Raw genomic sequence first — 18,790 nt, 5'->3', positions numbered from 1 at the left:
GCACAAACGCCTCACGTTTGCGGCCGAGTACCGATTTCTGAGGCGCAGCCGCTCTCCCCCGGTTTCGGGGTGACCGGGGGGCGACTTCGCGCCTCTCCCACCGCTGCGCTGGTTCAGCCCGTCGTGCCTTCAAGCCTGAGGGAGCTGAGTTGGGCTCGGAAGGGCCGCCGGGGCTCGGCCCGGGGCCGGCGGGCGACGCTCAGCTGCGGCCCGGGCCGGCGGCGGGGGGAACGACCGCGGGTGACCTCCGCCGCGGAGGCGGGAAGCGGGAGAAGGAGGGGAGGAGGGAGGGGAGCGGGGAGGCGGGGCCTCGCCGCCTTCCGACAGGGGCCTCGCCCAATGGCGCGGCCGCGCGGGTCTTTCGAGCGGGGCGGGGGGCGGGGCCGGAGGGAAGAGTCCCGCCTTTTCAGGGCGGTGGCACCGCCCCCGAGCGCTCTAAAGGGCCCCGCGTGGCGGCGCGCGGCAGCTGCCGTCGTGCCGTGTGTGTGTGTGGGGGGGCTCGTCCGCGTTCCTGAGGTAACGGCGCGTGCGCAGAAAGGTGGTGGTGGGGGGGTGTCGTCCCACGCGGGTGGTCCCGCCTTCCGCTCGCGGTCGGCTGCGCGCGGCGAGGGGCGGTTTGGGGAACCCGCTAGCGCCCACGCGTGTCGCGACAGGCCCGTGTCCCGGCTGGGGAGGGTCGTGGGTCAGCGGTCTTTGGTCTGGCCGGGACCACGCGATGTCCCTGTGGATCTCTGGGTGTCCCGAGTGGGAGGCTGCGCGGCCGTGGGGCTGGGGTGGGTGTTGAACCTGCGCCTGAGCCCACCCGTCTCGGGGTGGGGGGGGGGTGTGCGTGTCACTCTTTCACTGCAAAATTAATCTTTCTGGCAACTGCCGAGCTAACTTCTCTCGACGCCCCTTTCACGAGTGGGGGTGGCCCAGCCGACAGAGCCGAAATACTAACGAGTTTTTGGTTAAATAAACCCACGGTCCGTTTGGGGCCAACCCCTCCGGTCAGGGGGGCAGCGCTGTGGGCCGAGGCGGAGGAGAAGGCCCGTCCCTTCCCCGTGGCAGCGGTCACCAGTGCTGTCCCAGTACAAACGGTGAATTAACGTGAGGTGACCGGAGCGTGCTGGGATGCTCCGGTCCCGACTGCGTCACCGGCTTCGCGGCGGGTGGAGATGAAATCTTGGGCGCCGTGGAAGCTGGCAGAAACACGGGTGATGTGTCTCTGGAAACATACCCCTCTGCTTTCTTTGCCTGAGGGGATTTCCCACCCGCGGGCAAATGAGCGCAGTTGGTGTAGTAAAGGGAAGAGCAGTTTAGGAAAGAGGAACTTAACAGTCTCCTGGTGAGTCACATTGCTGGGGATTTCACCTAAAATATCCCGATGTCCTGGAGAAGCCTTCTGCATCAAATTTAGAGGAACAGCTTTGGCAGTGGCTGATGCCTCCAGCCCTCGGTGTCAGCCCACGTCGGTGCCCTTCTCGGGGTGGGCAAGCCCTGGGTCCGACTGACAAAGTGATGTTCTGTGGGCAGCTTTGTTCAGCCCGAGCTCAGCTCTGAAGGGGCTGCGGTGAAGTCAAATGTCTGCCTGCAGTCGTGTCGTTCGTTCAAGATCTTTGGCGTGGTGGTATCCTTATAGAGGTTGGGGTTGTTTTATTTCGTGTTCTCTCCGCTCCTGCATCAGGAGGGCATCAAATAATTTCCCAGCACAGCTGTACGCCGACCTGTGGTGCTGCCCAGGAGAAGACTTCTAGTGCTTAGGAAGTTTTCATCACTGCTCTTTTAAAAATGGAATTTATTTGAAAGAGGAAGAGGGGCTTGCTTGGCTTCTGTTTCCTCACTTAATAAATATATAAAGAAAAGAACAAAAAGGCCAAGTTTCAGTTTTGGTGGAAATGTGGAAAGGCAGCGGGAGAATGTGGCAATCTCCTAAAGCTGCTCTGCACAGCAAAAGTTGGACCGGATCAGACATGATGTCTTTACCAGTAAAAAGAAAAGAAATCAGCCACAGGAAGCAAAGTGGGCTGTGCTGGAAAATGTCAAGATGGCTGATGAACATATGCAGTAATTTGAATTTGAAGTGATGTTTTTGAAATTCTGTGTGTGTTTTAAGTAAAGGCATGTTCAGAGCCTATTATAAATGAAACCTTCGCTCCTGCCTCATTGACTGTCATAAGTTTGCACATAGTCAGAACTTTTACTTTGTTTTGTCAGTGAAGCTCCGCAGCAGTTTCAGTGGAATCGTTCACCAACTTCCAGTTCTTCTAGAACACAGTGCTCCCTCAAAGCAGAAGAAGCTTTGTATTTAAATGGCTTAGGTTGTCACACAGGCTTCATTAAAAGGGAGGTTTCTTTCAGCAGGTTTTTGTTTGGGGGTGTGTTCTTCATGTTCCTGAACATCCGTGGTGCATCACAGTGTGTTTACTCCTCTGGAAACAGCATGGGGCAGGAGAGGATCATTTGTGATCCCATTCACCCCCAGTGAGCTACCGTGAGCGTTGAGCATGGCTCTGGTAAGCATTTCTGTGTTTTCCAGTGGCTTGTTGTGTAGCATAGCTGCGTTGGTAACTGAGCATCAGAGAAGGAAGGGGCTAGCTGCAGTACTTAGAGTTAGTGAGAGTCTATATATTGGCAAATTTTTGTTTCTAACCTAAATTTGTTATATAAAAATGCATGACTGACTTGGGATTCCTGTGGCCTGTGTTCACAAGGAAATTTAAATTTGTACAACCAGGTTGCACTTCAGCTTTCTGTTTCGTGGTGCAGGTGTATGTGGGTGCTCCAGAAGTTCTGCTGCTGCTTGTGCAGTGAGGTGCTGCTGCCCTCTTGGTGTTGAGGGCCATGTGGCATTAACACCTAGATTCTCCTTGAAGAACCCATCCTGCTGGATGTGGTGGTGACAGTGACGTCCTGCTGTCTCTCCCTGGACTTTCCAGTTGTGCAGCCTCGTGTCCTCGATCTTTGTGCTGTACCTGCTGTGCCCACACTTGGGAACCAAACACCCATCAGCAGGAGACCCTGCCGACGGCGTTGTGCCCCGTACAGGGGGTCTTGGTGAAGAGCGCATGCACAGCGCAGCGAGAGCAGATTGCAGTTACGGTCTCCAAAACGCTTTTTCCTCTTAGGTGATTGGGGATGATGCAGAAACCTGCAGCCTACCAGCCTGTCTGGGAGATGAGGCTTCTGCCTTTCTTTGCCCAACGTGTTTCCAACCAACCTCCGCCACCCAAGAGCTGGCTGGGCTGGGCTGTGCTGCGAGATAGCCAGCATGAGGACACCTCCCATCCTTTCCCTTGAAACTTTCTTGCTGTGTTAAAGAGCAGGTGGCAAGAGAAACTACAATTAGTGCAGAGAGAAAAGCTTCCTTCAGGGGCATGGGGAGCCTTACACACCTTGTTGTGGGGCGCTGGGAAGGAATGTGGGTGCAGTATTGCGAAAGGGGGTCAGACCTGATGACAGCTTCGTCCTCGCCTCGTGCCTGGGACTCTGCTTGAGCAAGAGAGGCGGTGGTGACACCTCCAGCAAGCACAGCTCAGGCTGGTTAACTGGCATGCTCTTTCTGCATGTGGGTTTGAGTTCCCCCAGGCTGGGGAGGGAACTAAAACCCAGGTTTCACAGGTCTGGGTGGCTTCTCCTAGCACTGGGCTGCTCTGTAGAGATAACGCCCCTTTTCTCACAGCTGTCCTATTAAAACAAACAAACAAACAACCCAGAATAAACTGCTCTGGTGTTTTAGCCTAGAATGTGGTGTTGGGTGATGTCTGCCTGTTATCTCGGAGCTTCAGAGGTGGGATTTTTGGAGACATCCCTTTCTCAGCTGCTTGTGAATTCAACTATTTTTTGTGTTGTGAATTGTAGCCTGAGCAGCGTGTGGCGTGAGCAGCGACGTGTCCTTGCGTAGATGAGTAAGTGGAAGCGGGGGGGTGCTTTGGGATGTGGTTTTCTGGGCTGGAGGTAGGTCTGCCTGCTGTGAATTGTGGCTGGCCGTGGCTTTCCCCACCCACCAAAGGCAGAAGGCTGCAGCATGGCTGTGTCGGATTCGTTGGATAAAAGGGCTCTTTCCTGTTGCTCCTGTCTGTCATCATTGAGACAAACATGCTCTTCACATTGCCTGCTTTAAATTGCCTCTGTCTAATGCAGGTAGAAGATAGCATGCTAAAATCCACTTTTTTAAAAAAGACCAAGGTTAATGAGATTAATCTCCAGTTCGTTAGAAATCCCTTGAAACAATTAAAGCTCAGCCTGTCAAGTCATAAGCATCAAAGGCTTTTGACAAATGTAAACCTTAAATAAAATCAACATTGCTTTCAGTGTTAGAAAACATTTCGTTCGGGTGACGACATCCCCTAACGACAAAAGTACTGAGAGCAGCGTAGGAGCTGCTGAACGTGCAACAGCTGCAAACGCACTGATTTTTATGAAAACCGGTTAAATCTCTGGGGTGTCCCAGAGCTGTGTCCCCCTGAGAGGGACCCCAAAGCCCCCCGTGTGCCCAAATCTGATGGGCAGGCATGGGGCCAGAGCTTCCTTAAGAGGCGGCAGTGTGGGGTGACGAGCTGCTTCCAATTGCGAGGCAGGCAGCACATGACATAAGATGCTCCAGATCTGCCTCCTGAGCGCTAGTTTAAAAATAAAGGATATTACACATCATCGTCAGCGCTGGTCTGGAGTGGCTGTGGGAGGAGAGGCTGCACAAAGGCGATGCGTTGTAAGGCTGGACCCGGTGTCCTGCGGTGGTGGGTTTGAGGGGGGGGTCTGAGAGCTGAATGGGAACGTTTGGGGCAAAGGGAGTGTAAAATTTAAATTGTTAGGCTCGAGGTGCTCTTTCAAAGCTGTAATTGTCACGCTTGTATTCAGATATGGGAATGGATGTAGTATCTACCACTGATCAGGTTTTTCGAATGAACTGAGCGTGATGTGGCATGAGCCGCCTCTGCTGTTAGAATTTACCGTATTTCATGCAAATACAGCAGTCTCGAGTCGTGCCTGTTTTGGGATTGCCTTAGTCAGATAGCTACCTCAATGGAAGCTGATTTTACTGTAGCATTTGATTGTATTTTAATTTTTTTAAACCTGTTTTTACAGGGACAATGCTGTGTGAGTCAGATGCACGTATGGCACTTGCGGAACCAGTCCCCACGGCTTATTTTAATTCAGATCCTCAAGGGAACTGTGAGGTGTCACTGGATGATGTACTGCTCAGCTCTTCAGCTAGGTTTGTCTAATTTAAGATTTTATTTTCTCTCTGGTGACTTGTATACATAGGATATAGTTTGTATTCTATCATGTTTACTTTGATTAATCAAGATTTTTTGGGAACAGAATTAAATTTGCTGTACATAGCTATCACACAGAGTATGGAGCTTGAAGTAGTGTGCATTTAATATAAACTTAAAGCACAGGAGTAGTAGAATATTCTGTGTAGTCAGAAAGATCGTATCTTACAAAGGAACCTCGCATAATTGTTAATTCTATGTAATTGGGAGGGCACTGATCAAATACTTAGAATACCTAGCAAGTACTACATTGTTTGTGAAGTGGTGGTGTAAACAGAGGTGTGCATCTGTAGGGGACAGCTTCTGTGCAGTACCTATGCTGATTTTCATCAAAGTAGACTCTCTGTAAATCTAGGCAGACTCTTACTAAAGAGCAGATTAGTGTTTAAGGGTCTATATCTCACCACAGCGTAATGGGATATAGCTGACAAAAACCTCTTTACTGAAATTTTTTCAGGCTGCATTTGAATTACATGTAGTAAGGGAGAGAAAAAGATGACTTGATTGACTATAAGGGAAATAGCTGGGGCTTTTTTTCCCATATTACTGGGTCATTTGCATACTTTGATCGTAAAAGCGGGTGGAGAAATGGTGCAGAACTATTGCAACTGAGGATTAATTTGTGCTGAAAAATGTTCTCAATAATGAGGAGGAAACACGTAGTAGGGAACATCTCGTAATTGCTTTGGGGGAAATAAAGAAAAAAACCTGTTTACTTCCCTCTGGTTTCTGGCTTGCAGATTAGTTAGGGGAAGCACTTCTGCTTTTGGACAGTACATGGGAGTAGCCATGTCAAATCTTCTCTATGCTTTAAAACTTATCGTATGCCCAAAGCAGTAGTAGTGGACTATCCCCTAGAAATTCAGAGAAAACATAAAACAGAAGGAAGCAATTTACCCCTTACACTGAAATTCACACAGTGCCTTGTGCTGAGTTATCTTCTCTTTGGTCTAGTAGAAAGGGAAGAAAATGTGGGGCTTGGTGGGAACCCTGCCTGGATTAGGCTGAGGAGTTTGCATGGGACCAGAGGAGATCATGACAGGCCGAGATGTCGGGACTTTGGGTTGGGGGTGTTGTGATGTCAGTGGTCTGCACCCCTTCTAGAAGACCCAGGAATCTGTGCTAGGGAGAAACGTTGCACCAAACATTGCGATGGGGAAGAGTGAACACCTAGCACTGGCATGAAGAAACAAACACCTTCATGATGGCCTGGAGCGAAGGGCCCCGGCAAGGCTGTTTGGCAAGGCAAGATGGAAATTTTGGTTCTCTGGAATATAATCTTGGGTCAACTAAAACTTGGACCTTAGTGCTACGCCGATGGTCCAAGTGGGGTATTGCCCAGGGTAGGGGAACAAGCATCATCTGCCTGTAGCTTGGAGGGTGGGATGTCCTTCTAGGGAGCAGAGCACAGGAACTCGAATACCAGATCTCACGGGGTCTGGCTTCTGACTCATGGTCTGAAGTGGGACATGCGACTTGATTATTCCTTATCCTCATCACTTACGGCTGTGAGAAAGTCCGCCTTGGAAAGGGACAGAGGAAGAACACTAGTATACGACTGTGGGCAGGTGGTGTTTCACCAGATAGTGCAAAGCTGAAAATAAAAGGGGCAACTTTTCAGCTGGCACTGCAGGTCAAGTTGCTGGTGAGGAGCGTGGCTGAAGTAGGCGGGGGATGTGCCTGTTTCCATTCCTTCACAAACATCTGGTGGGAACCCGATGCACTAACTTTATTAGGAATACCTAAGAACAAGATTTCCTGCTAAATCAATTTCCTGCTCTTCAGCTGGCCTGGCCTTCTGCAGGAAATCTCTGTGGGTTTCCCCACAGGGTGACGGGCCAGGGGAATTGCTGTACTGCTTAGGAGAGAGGCTTCGTTAAACTCGCATATTGCAGACAGGAGATAAGCACCAGATCCATGTGCCCCTTCCTGCCCCCCTCCCCCTCACTGCTGTATATGCTTTGTTTCAGGCACCTAGAGCAGACCTCTGGTATTAAATTATCACTGTTTTCTGGATGACACGTTTATGGATTCTTCTGCAGCTTATCTGAAATGATAGCTACAATTAGGACAACATACATGCGTTTAAAAGCAGCACAGGCAAAGCTTGCACACACTCTGAGAGGGACCTCTTTTGTTGCCGTAGCCATGCAGGCTAGTAAAATTGATAAAGTTGTCTGCAGAACATCAGGAACCACTAATCCTTGTTTGACACCCAAGGACTAATACAATTAAGTGATGGAGCGGGCATGCCTAAGGTGTTCTTCAGCCAGCGTGCTAAAGCTTATCCAGTGCTAATTGCTTTTGCCTTGCAGAGCTGTTGAGGCCCACAGCATTGAGACAGTTGAAGATACTAAGGTGGAGGGATGTCAGGTAGAAACGCTTGGTTTCAAAGGTAAGTAGAAGGAATTTTTAGTTACTGTGGTGTGCATAAAATTATTGTTGAAATGAGAGAGGGATTTATCAAACCATAACAATGGAAGAAGAAACTCAAATTGCAGGATGGTCTGTCCAGAAGCCTCTTGAACTTTGACTTTAAAGCATGCATGAGCTTTGAGGAGTAAGATAGGGAGTGTCACTGCCTAATGCTTGTCTACCAGGCAATAATGTACTACTTTCAGTCCTCCTTAAGAGAAAAAAAAAAAAAAAAGAAAAAAAAAAAATAGTACCGCGTATATGATTGTTGCAGGAAGCAGCCACCTTACCAGTACAAGAGCTTTAGGGCAGCCACACAGGTTAGAGGGGGATGTAACTGGGAAATGTTTAATGAAATTTTGAAAGTGCTTTAGAGGCTTTATCTGTTAGTCCTGGTCTAAAATACTGGGAATTGTATGGCAAACTTGCCAAGAATAAAAGGTCAAAAAAGGGGCGTTGGAGGGGGTATATTAGCATTCGGTTTCATATGTTTGATACTTGTATTTGTATTTCTGCTACAGCAGCAAGCAATTTCTAAATAAAAGATGCTGAACACTTTTCTTTCAAACCAGACCCTTCACCTCCTGCCTCCAGTGTGTGGACAACACGACGAGATGGAGAGGTCAAACTGAGGATGGATGAACAGGGCATAGGCAGTGAGCCACCAAAGACTGTTCATGAGCTACTGCAGGAAGCTGTTAGTAAATATGGTGATTATTATGCCCTTGCATCCAAAAAGGGTGGCCAGTGGATAAAACTAACATTTAAGATGTACTATGATGAGTGCTGGAAAGCAGCAAAAAGCTTTCTGAAGGTAAGCTTTTGATTTATTCTGCTCCTCCTTCATATTCAATTTAACTGCTGAAACAGCTGTGGTCAACTATATCTTAAACCTGCAAATTCTCTGAGTGAGTCTTAAAGTGACAGCGAAATACCTGAACAAGCCATGAACAGCTTGGTAGTTACCACAGTGTTTTTTGTTTGAATTTCTTGCAAGTTGCTTCCACATTCAACTAACAAAAAGTGCATAAGGAAACATTTAAAGAGACATGTTTGAGGTATATGTCAAACTTGGACACCATCCCTCATGAGGTGTGTCAATTTTAATCTTTCTAAGAAAAAACTTGAAGGGATGCTTATGAATCAGACTTAAATGTCCAAACTGGCTGAGCCTTTTGCCTGTACTGTTGGGACTTAAGACACTCAGAGAGAGAAACCAATGTTACATGTACTTACCATTATCATTACGAAGTCTTATTTCTTGAAGTTAAGGCCACTCTGGTTTTACTCCTATGGTGGGATCTTCCAGTCTACATACTTCCACTCTGGGACAAAACCAGAGAATGGCTGAAGGAGATTTAAAGACTGGGACTTCAATAGCTGGAATTTCATAGCAAAGTGTCTCTGACTGTCATTGGAGCTTGTTGCTGGTGTCATTATTGATATCTGACATATCTAACCTGTACTAAACAACTAAATGTTTCAGTAGATGTTGTCTAACTTGACCTCTCACCTTCTCATTGCCAGCCCAAAGGGAACTGATGACTACCTGGATTGCAGTTTTATAGTACCATTAGGATCAGTGACCTAGTGATACTGAGTGCAGACCTAAGCAAATCCTTTTTTTTTACCCTGCCTACTGATAAAGTGGGACAGTGTCTGATCTGAAACTTAACTGGTTCCATATTAGGTCTTGGGAAGTTTTTCAATGTGAATTATCGTATATAATAGCATGAGTTTTTCCCTTGACATTGCGCTCACAGCAGAGATCTGTAAATTAACTCTAAGCATTCTTCAAAGGGAAAACAAGATTGCTGTAATCTCATCTCTTGTTTACAGCTGGGACTAGAGCGTTTCCATGGAGTGTGTATCTTGGGATTTAATTCTGCAGAGTGGTTTATTGCTGATATTGGAGCTATCCTTGCAGGGTAAGAATGAGTGTTGTCCCTTGACATGGATTTTGCTTTAGCATTCAGATGGTAATTTCAGTACTCGTGTGAGAAGCAGTTTTTGATTAAAAACCCACAACAAACCAAACAAAAAACCAGAACAAAACCAACTGCTTATATTTGAGTTTAATGAAGATAGCTAGAACCTAAACTCTCTCTTTATTTCATTATGAATTAATGAGACAAATTAATTTTTTTTTAGCCAGGTGCTTCTCAGAATAAGATGAACAGTAGGTTAATCCAAAAGCATGCTTACTTACACTGTGATTAATAATATGATGGGAAATGCCAGAGAATCACAGCACTGGATTTTGATACCCTTCTTCCACCTGAGACATTTTGGTCCCTTACACCATTCTGACATTTCCCATGCCCCAGAAGAGAGCCTTTGCTCTTGGAATTAAGCCCTCTGCTTTTTGTTGTTGTTCTATGGGATATTCTTCCTAAAGTTTTTCCTCTGTTAAAGTTTTAAATGGTCTGAATTTTGCCAGCAACTCTGCTTATCCTCTAATTCTGTGTTTTGCTTTTCTGTTTTGTTTTTTTTTTCCTTTTCTTTTGTAGTGGAGTGGCTGCTGGTATCTACACTACAAACTCTCCTGAGGCCTGTCATTATGTAGCAGAGAACTGTAGTGCTAATGTTCTGGTTGTGGAAAACCATAAACAGCTGCAGAAAATCTTAGAAGTAAATACACTTTTTAAATGGCTGGGGACTACAGCATCCTATTGACAGATATGGGAGGGTAATACCTGAGGGAAATGGTGGACCTGAAAGCAGAGGTGAACCCATCGAGCCTACTTGGTGTGCTCCCTGTTCAAGCCAGATGAGTAGTCACTAATGTTAAATCTCATGAGACGTTAAGTGGTGGTTCCACAGATTAGCAAAGCCTTGAGCTTAAAATCTGAGAAGCCAAAATGAACAATTGAGCATCCCCTAGGTTGTCTGGCAACATCGCAGTCCAAATGATTACTGTCTCCAGTGAGGCTTCCCCATTCTTTTTCAATAGCACAGATGAGATTCTCTTAGCTTTACTTAAAATGGCAACTAGCAGTAGCATGTTAAGTGGTGGGTTACTTAGGCTTAAAAGGGACAAGCAGGATTTATTCCTTCTTAATCTCCCTTCTTAACACAGATTCAGCATAAACTACCTCATCTGAAAGCTATTATCCAGTATGGGGAAGAGCTAAAAGAGAAGAGACCAAATCTGTACTCTGTAAGTATTGGGCATCTTAATGGCTTGTAAACACTGGCTGTGTTTAGCTGACTGCTTGCAAGCAACCATCACCTTCCACGGGACTGTCATCTTGTGAGCTTGTGTGGGTTTTAGTGAGGGATTGCTTGCCTTGCTGAAGCAGTAGATGTCTACTGTTCAAACCTCGATAATCCATGTTGTAAGGGAGGGTGTTAGCATACTGACCTCTTCAAGGCAGCCTCAGGTCCCACAGTTATTCCAGCTCAGCAATCCTGGTGAATGCCAGGGTTGCTACAGAGCTAGTAAGCTTCCACAGGGTGGATCAGTCTCCTTTTCTGCTTCTTGCCATGCCTCTTGTGGCAGTCAGAAAACATTGTGGGGCTAACTGCATATTTACAACCTCTTCCAGATTATGCCAGAGGTTTGGATTTAGGAGACAGCTTCCTTATCTTCATGTGTAGCAAAAGGTTTAATTTTGCACGTGAATGATAGCCTACAAAGTGATTGAGCTCTTCTCTTATATATACAGTGGAGTGAGTTCATGGACCTTGGCAAAGATGTTCCAGATACGCAGCTCCGTGAAATCATTGAGTCACAGAAGCCTAACCAGTGCTGTACACTAATATATACCTCGGGGACAACTGGACAGCCAAAGGGAGTAATGCTCAGTCATGACAACGTAAGTATCTTTCTGTATAGCTGCCTGTTCCAAGAACTGTGACCTTAGGTAGGTGCTGAGGGAGGGCACAGATCAGCTGAAAAACATGCCTGATGTTAAGACCACTGGAAATTTTAGACATTTTTTTGAGCTGCATGTTCTGTGTTGTGCCTCCTCACAAGAGCTGTCACTAAATACTGATGCAGGTTCTTGTTACAGTTGACGTGGACGGCATTGGCGGCAGGGCGTTGCATAATGCTGACGGATGCTACAGAACAGCAGGAACTGCTGGTCAGCTATCTCCCGCTCAGTCATATTGCTGCACAGATGGCAGATATTTGGTTGGCAGTGACATTCGGTGTACAAGTTTTCTTTGCTCAACCAGATGCATTAAAGGTAAAGACGTAAGATGATAAAAAACCCTGTACCCATCCACCTGCTTGTAGCTGGGCTGCATGCTTGAAACCAAACGTGGCTGACTTATTTCATCTTTCTGAAAGCTGTGCTAACTTGGTTTGTTTGCATAGTGACCAACTGCTCCTGTTTAAGGGTCTGTTGGTTTGACAAGTATAGCCACTCTGACCTTTGCCTTTTGACTCTGTATCGCAAGCTAGGATAAGATGACCAAGCACTTCACAACTAGGAGCTTCTGGGTGTCTCACCTGACACCAGTTCTCCACCCCGACAGCTTGGTTGAGCAACGGCTTTGCGTTTGCTCTGTCCACATTGCAAAATGCCACCACCGTTAAATCTGTGTCCTGAGAAGAGAATGATTCTTCTCTTGGTGTGGTGTCAGTGTTGGCACTGAAAGCATCGACCCTTGCTGTCTTCTCAAAACCACTGTGGCATTTGAATGCTCCTGGGGTTCCTTTTTCTTGGTGACACTGTGGTTGAAAATGAGCAATTCTTTGGAATTGATGGCTGAGTTGTAGGCCTCGGCTAGTGGCCAGTGCTGGCCTGAAGTCTATAGTGAAGCAATTTTGAAAGCTGTATTAAATTCCGCTTTGCTCAGGGCACCTTGGTAGACACCCTGCGGGAAGTGAGGCCAACTGCTTTTCTGGGAGTTCCTCGTGTCTGGGAAAAAATAGAAGAAAAAATGAAATCCATAGGAGCAAAATCGTCAGCATTCAGAAAAAAAGTGGCATCATGGGCCAAGGGAGTCGGGTTGCAGACAAACCTGAAGCGGATGAATGGGTAATTATGAACTATGCTTAAGGGATGTTACAAATATTAGGAGAACTTTACTATCAGATCAGGAGTTATATCCCATCTAACGTGCCAGACTTATGGACAGTAAAAGCCAAATACAGTGCTTGGACCAGAGGGGGAGCAGCAAGGGCTGGCGGGGACAATAATTAATTTTTTTTACTGAATAAACTAAAATAGGATGCAGATGAAAGGAAGAAGGGGGAGAAGTTCTACTTGGTGACTGAGATCTTGTAACTGGTTTTTTTCCTACAGGTATTCCGAAGTCCCGGTGAACTTCCGCATAGCCAGGCACTTGGTGTACAAGAAAGTGCGAAAGGCCATCGGGCTGGACCGGTGCACAAAGTGCTACACGGGGGCTGCTCCCATTACCAGAGAGACGCTGGAATTTTTTTTAAGTCTGAACATTCCTCTGTTTGAGCTGTATGGCATGAGTGAGAGCTCTGGGCCTCACACAGCCTCTCTACCTCACGCATTCAAGCTTACCAGGTAAATATCTTTCTGTGAGTAGAGCACTGCTGGCTGGGAGGAAGAGTTGCTTTAAGGTTTCTCTTGCATCTGGCCTGTCCATCTTGCCTGATGCAGCTCATCCCCAGAGTTCTGCTGCCAGTAAAAAGTCGCTAGGGAGTCAGTTCCTTTGGTCACATCTTGTAGATAGTGACATCTGCCAAGGGCAACAGCCGTGTTACTTAAATTTAACTTGGCCTGGATTCTCTAGGAACTGAAGAGGAAGCAAAGAATTCATGGGAAGAAGGAAGAATTAGTAACTCTAGCCTACAGTTCACTTTATTGTCAAATTAATAAATGCAGTAAGACTCTGCTGTTGCTTTGAATGGCTTGTTCAGTCCCTGTGGGTTCAGTCTGCAGAGTGAATACCACTGTCAGTAAAAGCTTGCTGCCAAGGACATAAATCTTGTAATTCAAAGCTCAGGTGTGTGGGAACAATGGGTGGAAAACACCAGGTGTGTGAGCACTGATTGCCATAACAACTTCTTCTGTAGTTCCCCTTACATAAGCAGATGCCTTTTAAGTTTATAAGTTCCTTGCTGAAGCAGTTGTAATAAAAAGCTGCCTGGCTTTGTTCAAGTGCTTTAGCTTGAGAGGATACTGCTATAATCTCACTCTGCTGCTCAGCTACTGAATTAAAAAAAAAAAAAAAAAAAAAAAACAAACAAAAAAAAAAAACAAAAAAAGCAAGCCAGCCATGGGTTTGTTTGTGTTCTCTTTAAGCTGTGGAAAGGAAGTTGCAGGCTGCCGGACACTGATTTATAAGCCAGATGGAGAAGGCAATGGGGAGATCTGCTTCTCAGGAAGGCACATCTTCATGGGCTATTTGAACATGGAAGAAAAAACCAAAGAGGCAATTGATGAAGAAGGCTGGCTGCATTCAGGTGACCTTGGCAAGCAGGATAAAGATGGATTCCTCTACATCACTGGCAGAATTAAAGGTAACGCATCCCCTGACTTTGTTGTCTTGAGGTTGCGCAGTACTGTGATATGATGCATTCAGACCCTGCTAATTATGTGGTTGTGGCTTGCACAGAAGAATAAATACTTTTCCCTCTAAATTTTTAATATGAAGATGGCTGCAGTGTGTCCTGCCACTGAGCCCATGACATGGTGTGCGATGGGAGGAGAGGGATGACCTCTGAAACCACTGTGTGTTTGCAGAGTAGGGAAGAAATCCTCTTGATTTCAGAAGCAGTAGTTAATGCTTTGTTAGCTTGTTTTACAGTGCTAAACCTGTCCAGGTCCAGCTGTGTGTACTGCCAGCTCCCTCCAGTTTCAGCTAGCTTTGCTAGTTGATCGCTAAGAGAAAACAACAGCTTAATGCAGTTGTGAAAATGGCTTGCAGCAAGGCAGTTCTTGGGACACCACTTTGACCAACCCCAAACAAATGCAATTTCACGCAAGATTTCAGTCATCAAAAAGAGATAAATGGTCACGCAAAGGAGCTGCTTTAAGAAATCTTTAAAAGACAGCCAAGAAAGGCAGGCCTGTCCTCTGCTCTGCATCACATTGCGTAACTTCAAAAGCTCTGCTCTGCCTCAGCAAATCTTTTACTTTAGTTTCTGAACAACTTGGGTACCAACTTACATTACCTTAGAGCGTAAGGTGACTGTGGCAGGGTACTAGGGCACTCGTACACCACACCCCATGTTCCCAAACTGCAGACATCTCCGGAGCATTAAAGTAGCTTTTGCAATGCTGTTTGCATGCAGACCTCGGTCTGATCTGTCAGCGAGACTTGAGTCCTTCTGGTTTGCTGGTTTGACTCACTATTTGATTGGGTAGACACAAAGGAGCTAAAAAGTTACTTCAGACTGTAAAGGAAGGGGGAAAAACTCTAAGCATTAATCAAGATTTGACTGTTTTCCAGAGCTCATCATCACTGCAGGAGGTGAGAACATTCCTCCCGTTCCAATCGAGGATGCTGTAAAAAATGCTATTCCCATCATCAGCAATGCAATGTTGGTTGGAGACAAAGCAAAATTCCTTGCTATGCTTCTAACACTAAAGGTAATGGAAAAGAGGATGGGAATCCACCTTTGTTGCTGAATGCATTTGATTCCAGCGAGGAAGATAATTGTTACACATTTTTACACTGTCTCCTAGAGGCAGGAGGCATTGTGGAGTATGACTTGTAGCTGACTTGCAAACAGCAGTTGTAACTGTACAGAAAAATGAGTGTTGCCAACAGATTCTGTTGTTCAGGGCAACTGTTTCTCTCTGTACCCCATAGGGCAGAGACAAACAGAAGTAAAAGACCTAAAAGTGAGACTGAAAAAAACCTTTCTGCTTTTCTTACCCATTTTGAGTAGCTCCCGGAGCAGTCTGGACAGTAACAAGCTGTCAGTGTTTTCTTTTTAAGACACGGGCTTTAAACTCCACAGTGACGCATCTGTGGTGGCCTGCACTGACTTCTGTCTAGAGACCTTGCTGGCTGGTGAGTTTTCAGGACAGTGGTAATTTGTAATTTGCTCGTTAGGGAAACTGACTGCCAACCTCCTCGCCCTTGTGCAGGGGACACAGAGCCAGGCCCTGGAGGTGGTGGTGCTGTGCTTGTCTTAATCAAGTGCCACATGCGTTGACTTCCAACAGACCGTTAGGCTACTGTGGGATGTGGGGAAGTAAACTGTGGCCTGGAAAAAAGATCCAGAAAAAAGGAATCAACTTGGGATAGCACAGGAGGAATTTGGAAGATGAGCTCTGTACCCAGCTTGCTCCTTGGTATTGACATGGCTGCTGAGTAGGCAGGGATCTGATAGAGTTTTACCTGCCTTTTGCCTCAACGGGTTTTCACTTGAAGCAGCGGTTTGTGTCAAGTGTATGAAAATTGCAGGGGCTGCTTAACGGGACAATTGGCACTGGGGTGGGGAAGGAGATAAGGCAAGATGGCTTCCCATGGTGGTAAGCTCATTCGTATGAAGGGAATTAAGTGTTCAGCTATACAGCGTTACCTGTTCTGACTTGGCTTGCAGTGCAAGGTAGATGCAGGAACTGGCGAGCCAGGAGATGATCTCACTCCAGAAGCTATTGAATACTGTCAAAAACTGGGCAGCAAGGCTACAAAAGTCTCCGAAATCATCAGCAGCAAAGACAAGGCTATCTACGCGGCTATCCAGAAGGGAATTTTGGCAGTCAACGAGGGCGCTGTCTCAAATGCTCAGAAAGTCCAGAAGTGGGTCCTTCTGGAGAAGGACTTTTCTCTTGCTGGTGGAGAGCTTGGTGAGTGGTCAGTGGGGAATTTGGGGTTACCCTGTCACCCCTTCCTTGGATATTAAACAGACAACACAACCAGGACCCCAAATACACAGAGCTACCCATGGTCCTTCCTTGCTGTGGCTTTTCCATGTCAGGAGTTTTGGGGAGGGTGGGGTGAGCTCCCACTTCTGTCTGGCAGAGCTGAGCAGTGCTTACCCTTGGTTCTGTGTTGTCTGTTGCAGGATGGTTGTGCTGTTCCTATTCACAGGGGAAGGAAGGAAGATCTTACTAATTGCAAAGAGAAATTTAGAAGTCAACGTCTGTTCACATCCTCCAGACTTGCTTCACTCCAATATCGTTTTGTGTCCCAAAATGGTTCTGTCACCATTAAAGTCTTGTGCTGTATTTTCTCCTCAGGCCCAACAATGAAGCTGAAGAGACCAGTGGTGGCACAGAAGTACAAAGACCAAATTGCTCAGTTTTACATGGATGCGGACACACCAACCACAACAGAGAACGCTCATCAGCAGTAGTGTGGAGGCTTTGTGCTGTGGACTGCAGCAAGCCTGGAGGACGATTCCCCTGCTGTCAGCCTGGGCTCCCCAGGAAGGATTCCCTGGGTTCTGTTGAAATAAATGAGGCTCAGTCATCACACCACCTTTCTGCATTGCTTAACTGTACATTTTTTGGCCCACATACTGCAGTGTGTTAAGTGTGTTTGTGCCCAATGTTTTGCTGTGTCTGTGTTCTAATGCTGAGATACTCCCAAATATCTCTGCTACCTATTTTTGTTTTTCCATTTTCATAAGGGCTATACAATATTTATCTTAAATCCATATTACATGTTATGTTTTAACCAAAGTTTTCTTTTCCTGAGCTGAATGTAAAACAATCAGGAACTGCACTTTTCCTGCTGAGGGAGAAAGGCAGATTTCTTTTTATAGCGGTGTACTTCACTCCGCCCCCCCCCCCCCCCCCCCCCCCCCCCCCGCATGTTTAACTGCATGCTGATGACATCTGAATTATTTTAAACCTCTTTACCCACAAACTGTCTTCTGTCAAAGATGACAAATGCTGTGTGACCATGCACACTGGCTCAGTGCGTATGTGGAACCTCACATTTACTCAGTTTCTGTGCAATATTTTGAGTCTGTTTTATCTTTGAGTTATAATGAAGCCATAAATGTATTGTTGAAGTAGTATACATGGCCTGTGCTCTGGGAAGTGTTTTACACGAGGGACTACTTATAAGGCTGTGTACAAATGTGTGTGAAATCTGTCTGTAGTCTTACAATCATAGAAATGCTGTCTAGAGTGTCCTGAAACAGGTGGAATGCTGGTGGGGTGGGGTTGGCTGAGGCCCCAACAGCAAATGAAGGATTGCTTTTAACTAGAAATCATTAGCTGAATACAAGAAGAGCCAGCCCTAGTCTTTGGGTCTGAGTAATGTTTCCCATGGCCAAAGGCAGAGCACCAAGCGCTGTCGGGTGCTTTGAGGGGAAGCAGCCACACTATTAAATAAAACAAATAGCTCAAACAAGCTGCTGGCTGCAGCTCATAGCTGTACCTACAGCACTACTTGGTATTGAAACCTTGCTGTGGTGGGCAGTAACAGTACCTGGAATTGGGCACCTTAGGTGGGGTTTTAAACCTAAAACTTTGTATCTGATCTGATCAGTGAAATTCCCCTTGCACATGTGCCTATAGCACCTGTACAGAGTGGTGGGTAATACATTATTGTAACTGCTGCTGATCTGCAAACTTCTGCATTCTCAGCTGTATGAATCTGAAATGTCTCCAATGTTCAGAGGAATGCATAATAAATAAACTCTGCAGTTTGTGTCTCTTAATACTTCAGTAACTTCTGCAAAATAACACTTGACTCTGTGGTGAGGTCAGAGTCTAAAGTGACAGGGCAGCGAGCAGCAAAAAGGTTTGTTTGCCTTATCACAGCCAGAGCCCATCCTTGATCATTATCAAGGGTGAAGATGCTCCTCACAGCAGCAGGAGACCCATGTCTACAAAACACTCCAGCAGTCAGAAGGGGAATTAAGCTCCTGGCCTCAAGCTTTGCTGACAGCCTGTGGCCCAGGACTGCCTGTGCCAGAGCTCTGCCTGTCACTGCATGCCAAGTGCTGAGACAGTTTGGGAGCAGCAGACAACCTCTCAGCCCCCATGGAAGCAGAGAGGGAAGGCGTGCACCCACCTGAGACAAACCTCTGTTCCAGCTTGCTCACTCCCCCCAGCACTCACGGCTCCTTCCTGCTACTGGCAAACTGCAGGGAACCCAAACCTGAAGCAGCAGTGGCAACAGGATTTAAGCAACTGACTTAAAACTCCACTGGTTTAACAGCCATCTGAGTCCTCCCCCAGACATAGTGTGCTTAAAACAAGTTTCCTTTTCCTTTG

At 46.6% G+C, this 18,790-nt stretch overlaps 1 protein-coding gene across 3 annotated transcripts; it reads left to right on the top strand.

The window, feature by feature from the left end:
* Nucleotides 1-453: 453 nt before the first annotated feature.
* On the top strand, nucleotides 454-18,221 carry ACSBG2 (acyl-CoA synthetase bubblegum family member 2). 3 transcript variants are annotated; one of them, XM_049808351.1, is made up of 15 exons: nucleotides 454-516; nucleotides 5,068-5,197; nucleotides 7,574-7,653; nucleotides 8,246-8,487; nucleotides 9,513-9,601; nucleotides 10,184-10,304; nucleotides 10,753-10,833; nucleotides 11,342-11,491; nucleotides 11,690-11,866; nucleotides 12,483-12,664; nucleotides 12,932-13,165; nucleotides 13,907-14,124; nucleotides 15,057-15,196; nucleotides 16,159-16,405; nucleotides 16,799-18,221. In XM_049808351.1, the coding sequence occupies exons 2-15, from the start codon at nucleotides 5,073-5,075 to the stop codon at nucleotides 16,912-16,914; spliced, it is 2,202 nt and encodes a 733-aa protein (XP_049664308.1). In that variant the 5' UTR covers nucleotides 454-516; nucleotides 5,068-5,072; the 3' UTR covers nucleotides 16,915-18,221. The 3 variants fall into 3 exon arrangements, with proteins under 3 accessions (XP_049664308.1, XP_049664307.1, XP_049664306.1); XM_049808350.1 differs by lacking the exon at nucleotides 454-516 and adding an exon at nucleotides 4,559-4,690; XM_049808349.1 differs by lacking the exon at nucleotides 454-516 and adding an exon at nucleotides 4,603-4,718.
* Nucleotides 18,222-18,790: the final 569 nt, after the last annotated feature.

The sequence above is a fragment of the Accipiter gentilis genome, chromosome 8 (genome assembly GCF_929443795.1).
Source record: "Accipiter gentilis chromosome 8, bAccGen1.1, whole genome shotgun sequence".
Classification (NCBI taxonomy): domain Eukaryota; kingdom Metazoa; phylum Chordata; class Aves; order Accipitriformes; family Accipitridae; genus Astur; species Astur gentilis.
This window is presented reverse-complemented; position numbering and strand designations above follow the sequence as displayed.

Bases quoted from the DNA above. Each gene is read 5' to 3' on its own strand.
- ACSBG2 (XM_049808350.1), top strand. The intron at 5,198-7,573 runs GTTTGTCTAATT...TTTGCCTTGCAG, and splicing joins CTGCTCAGCTCTTCAGCTAG to AGCTGTTGAGGCCCACAGCA. The intron at 10,305-10,752 runs GTAAATACACTT...TTCTTAACACAG, and splicing joins AGCTGCAGAAAATCTTAGAA to ATTCAGCATAAACTACCTCA.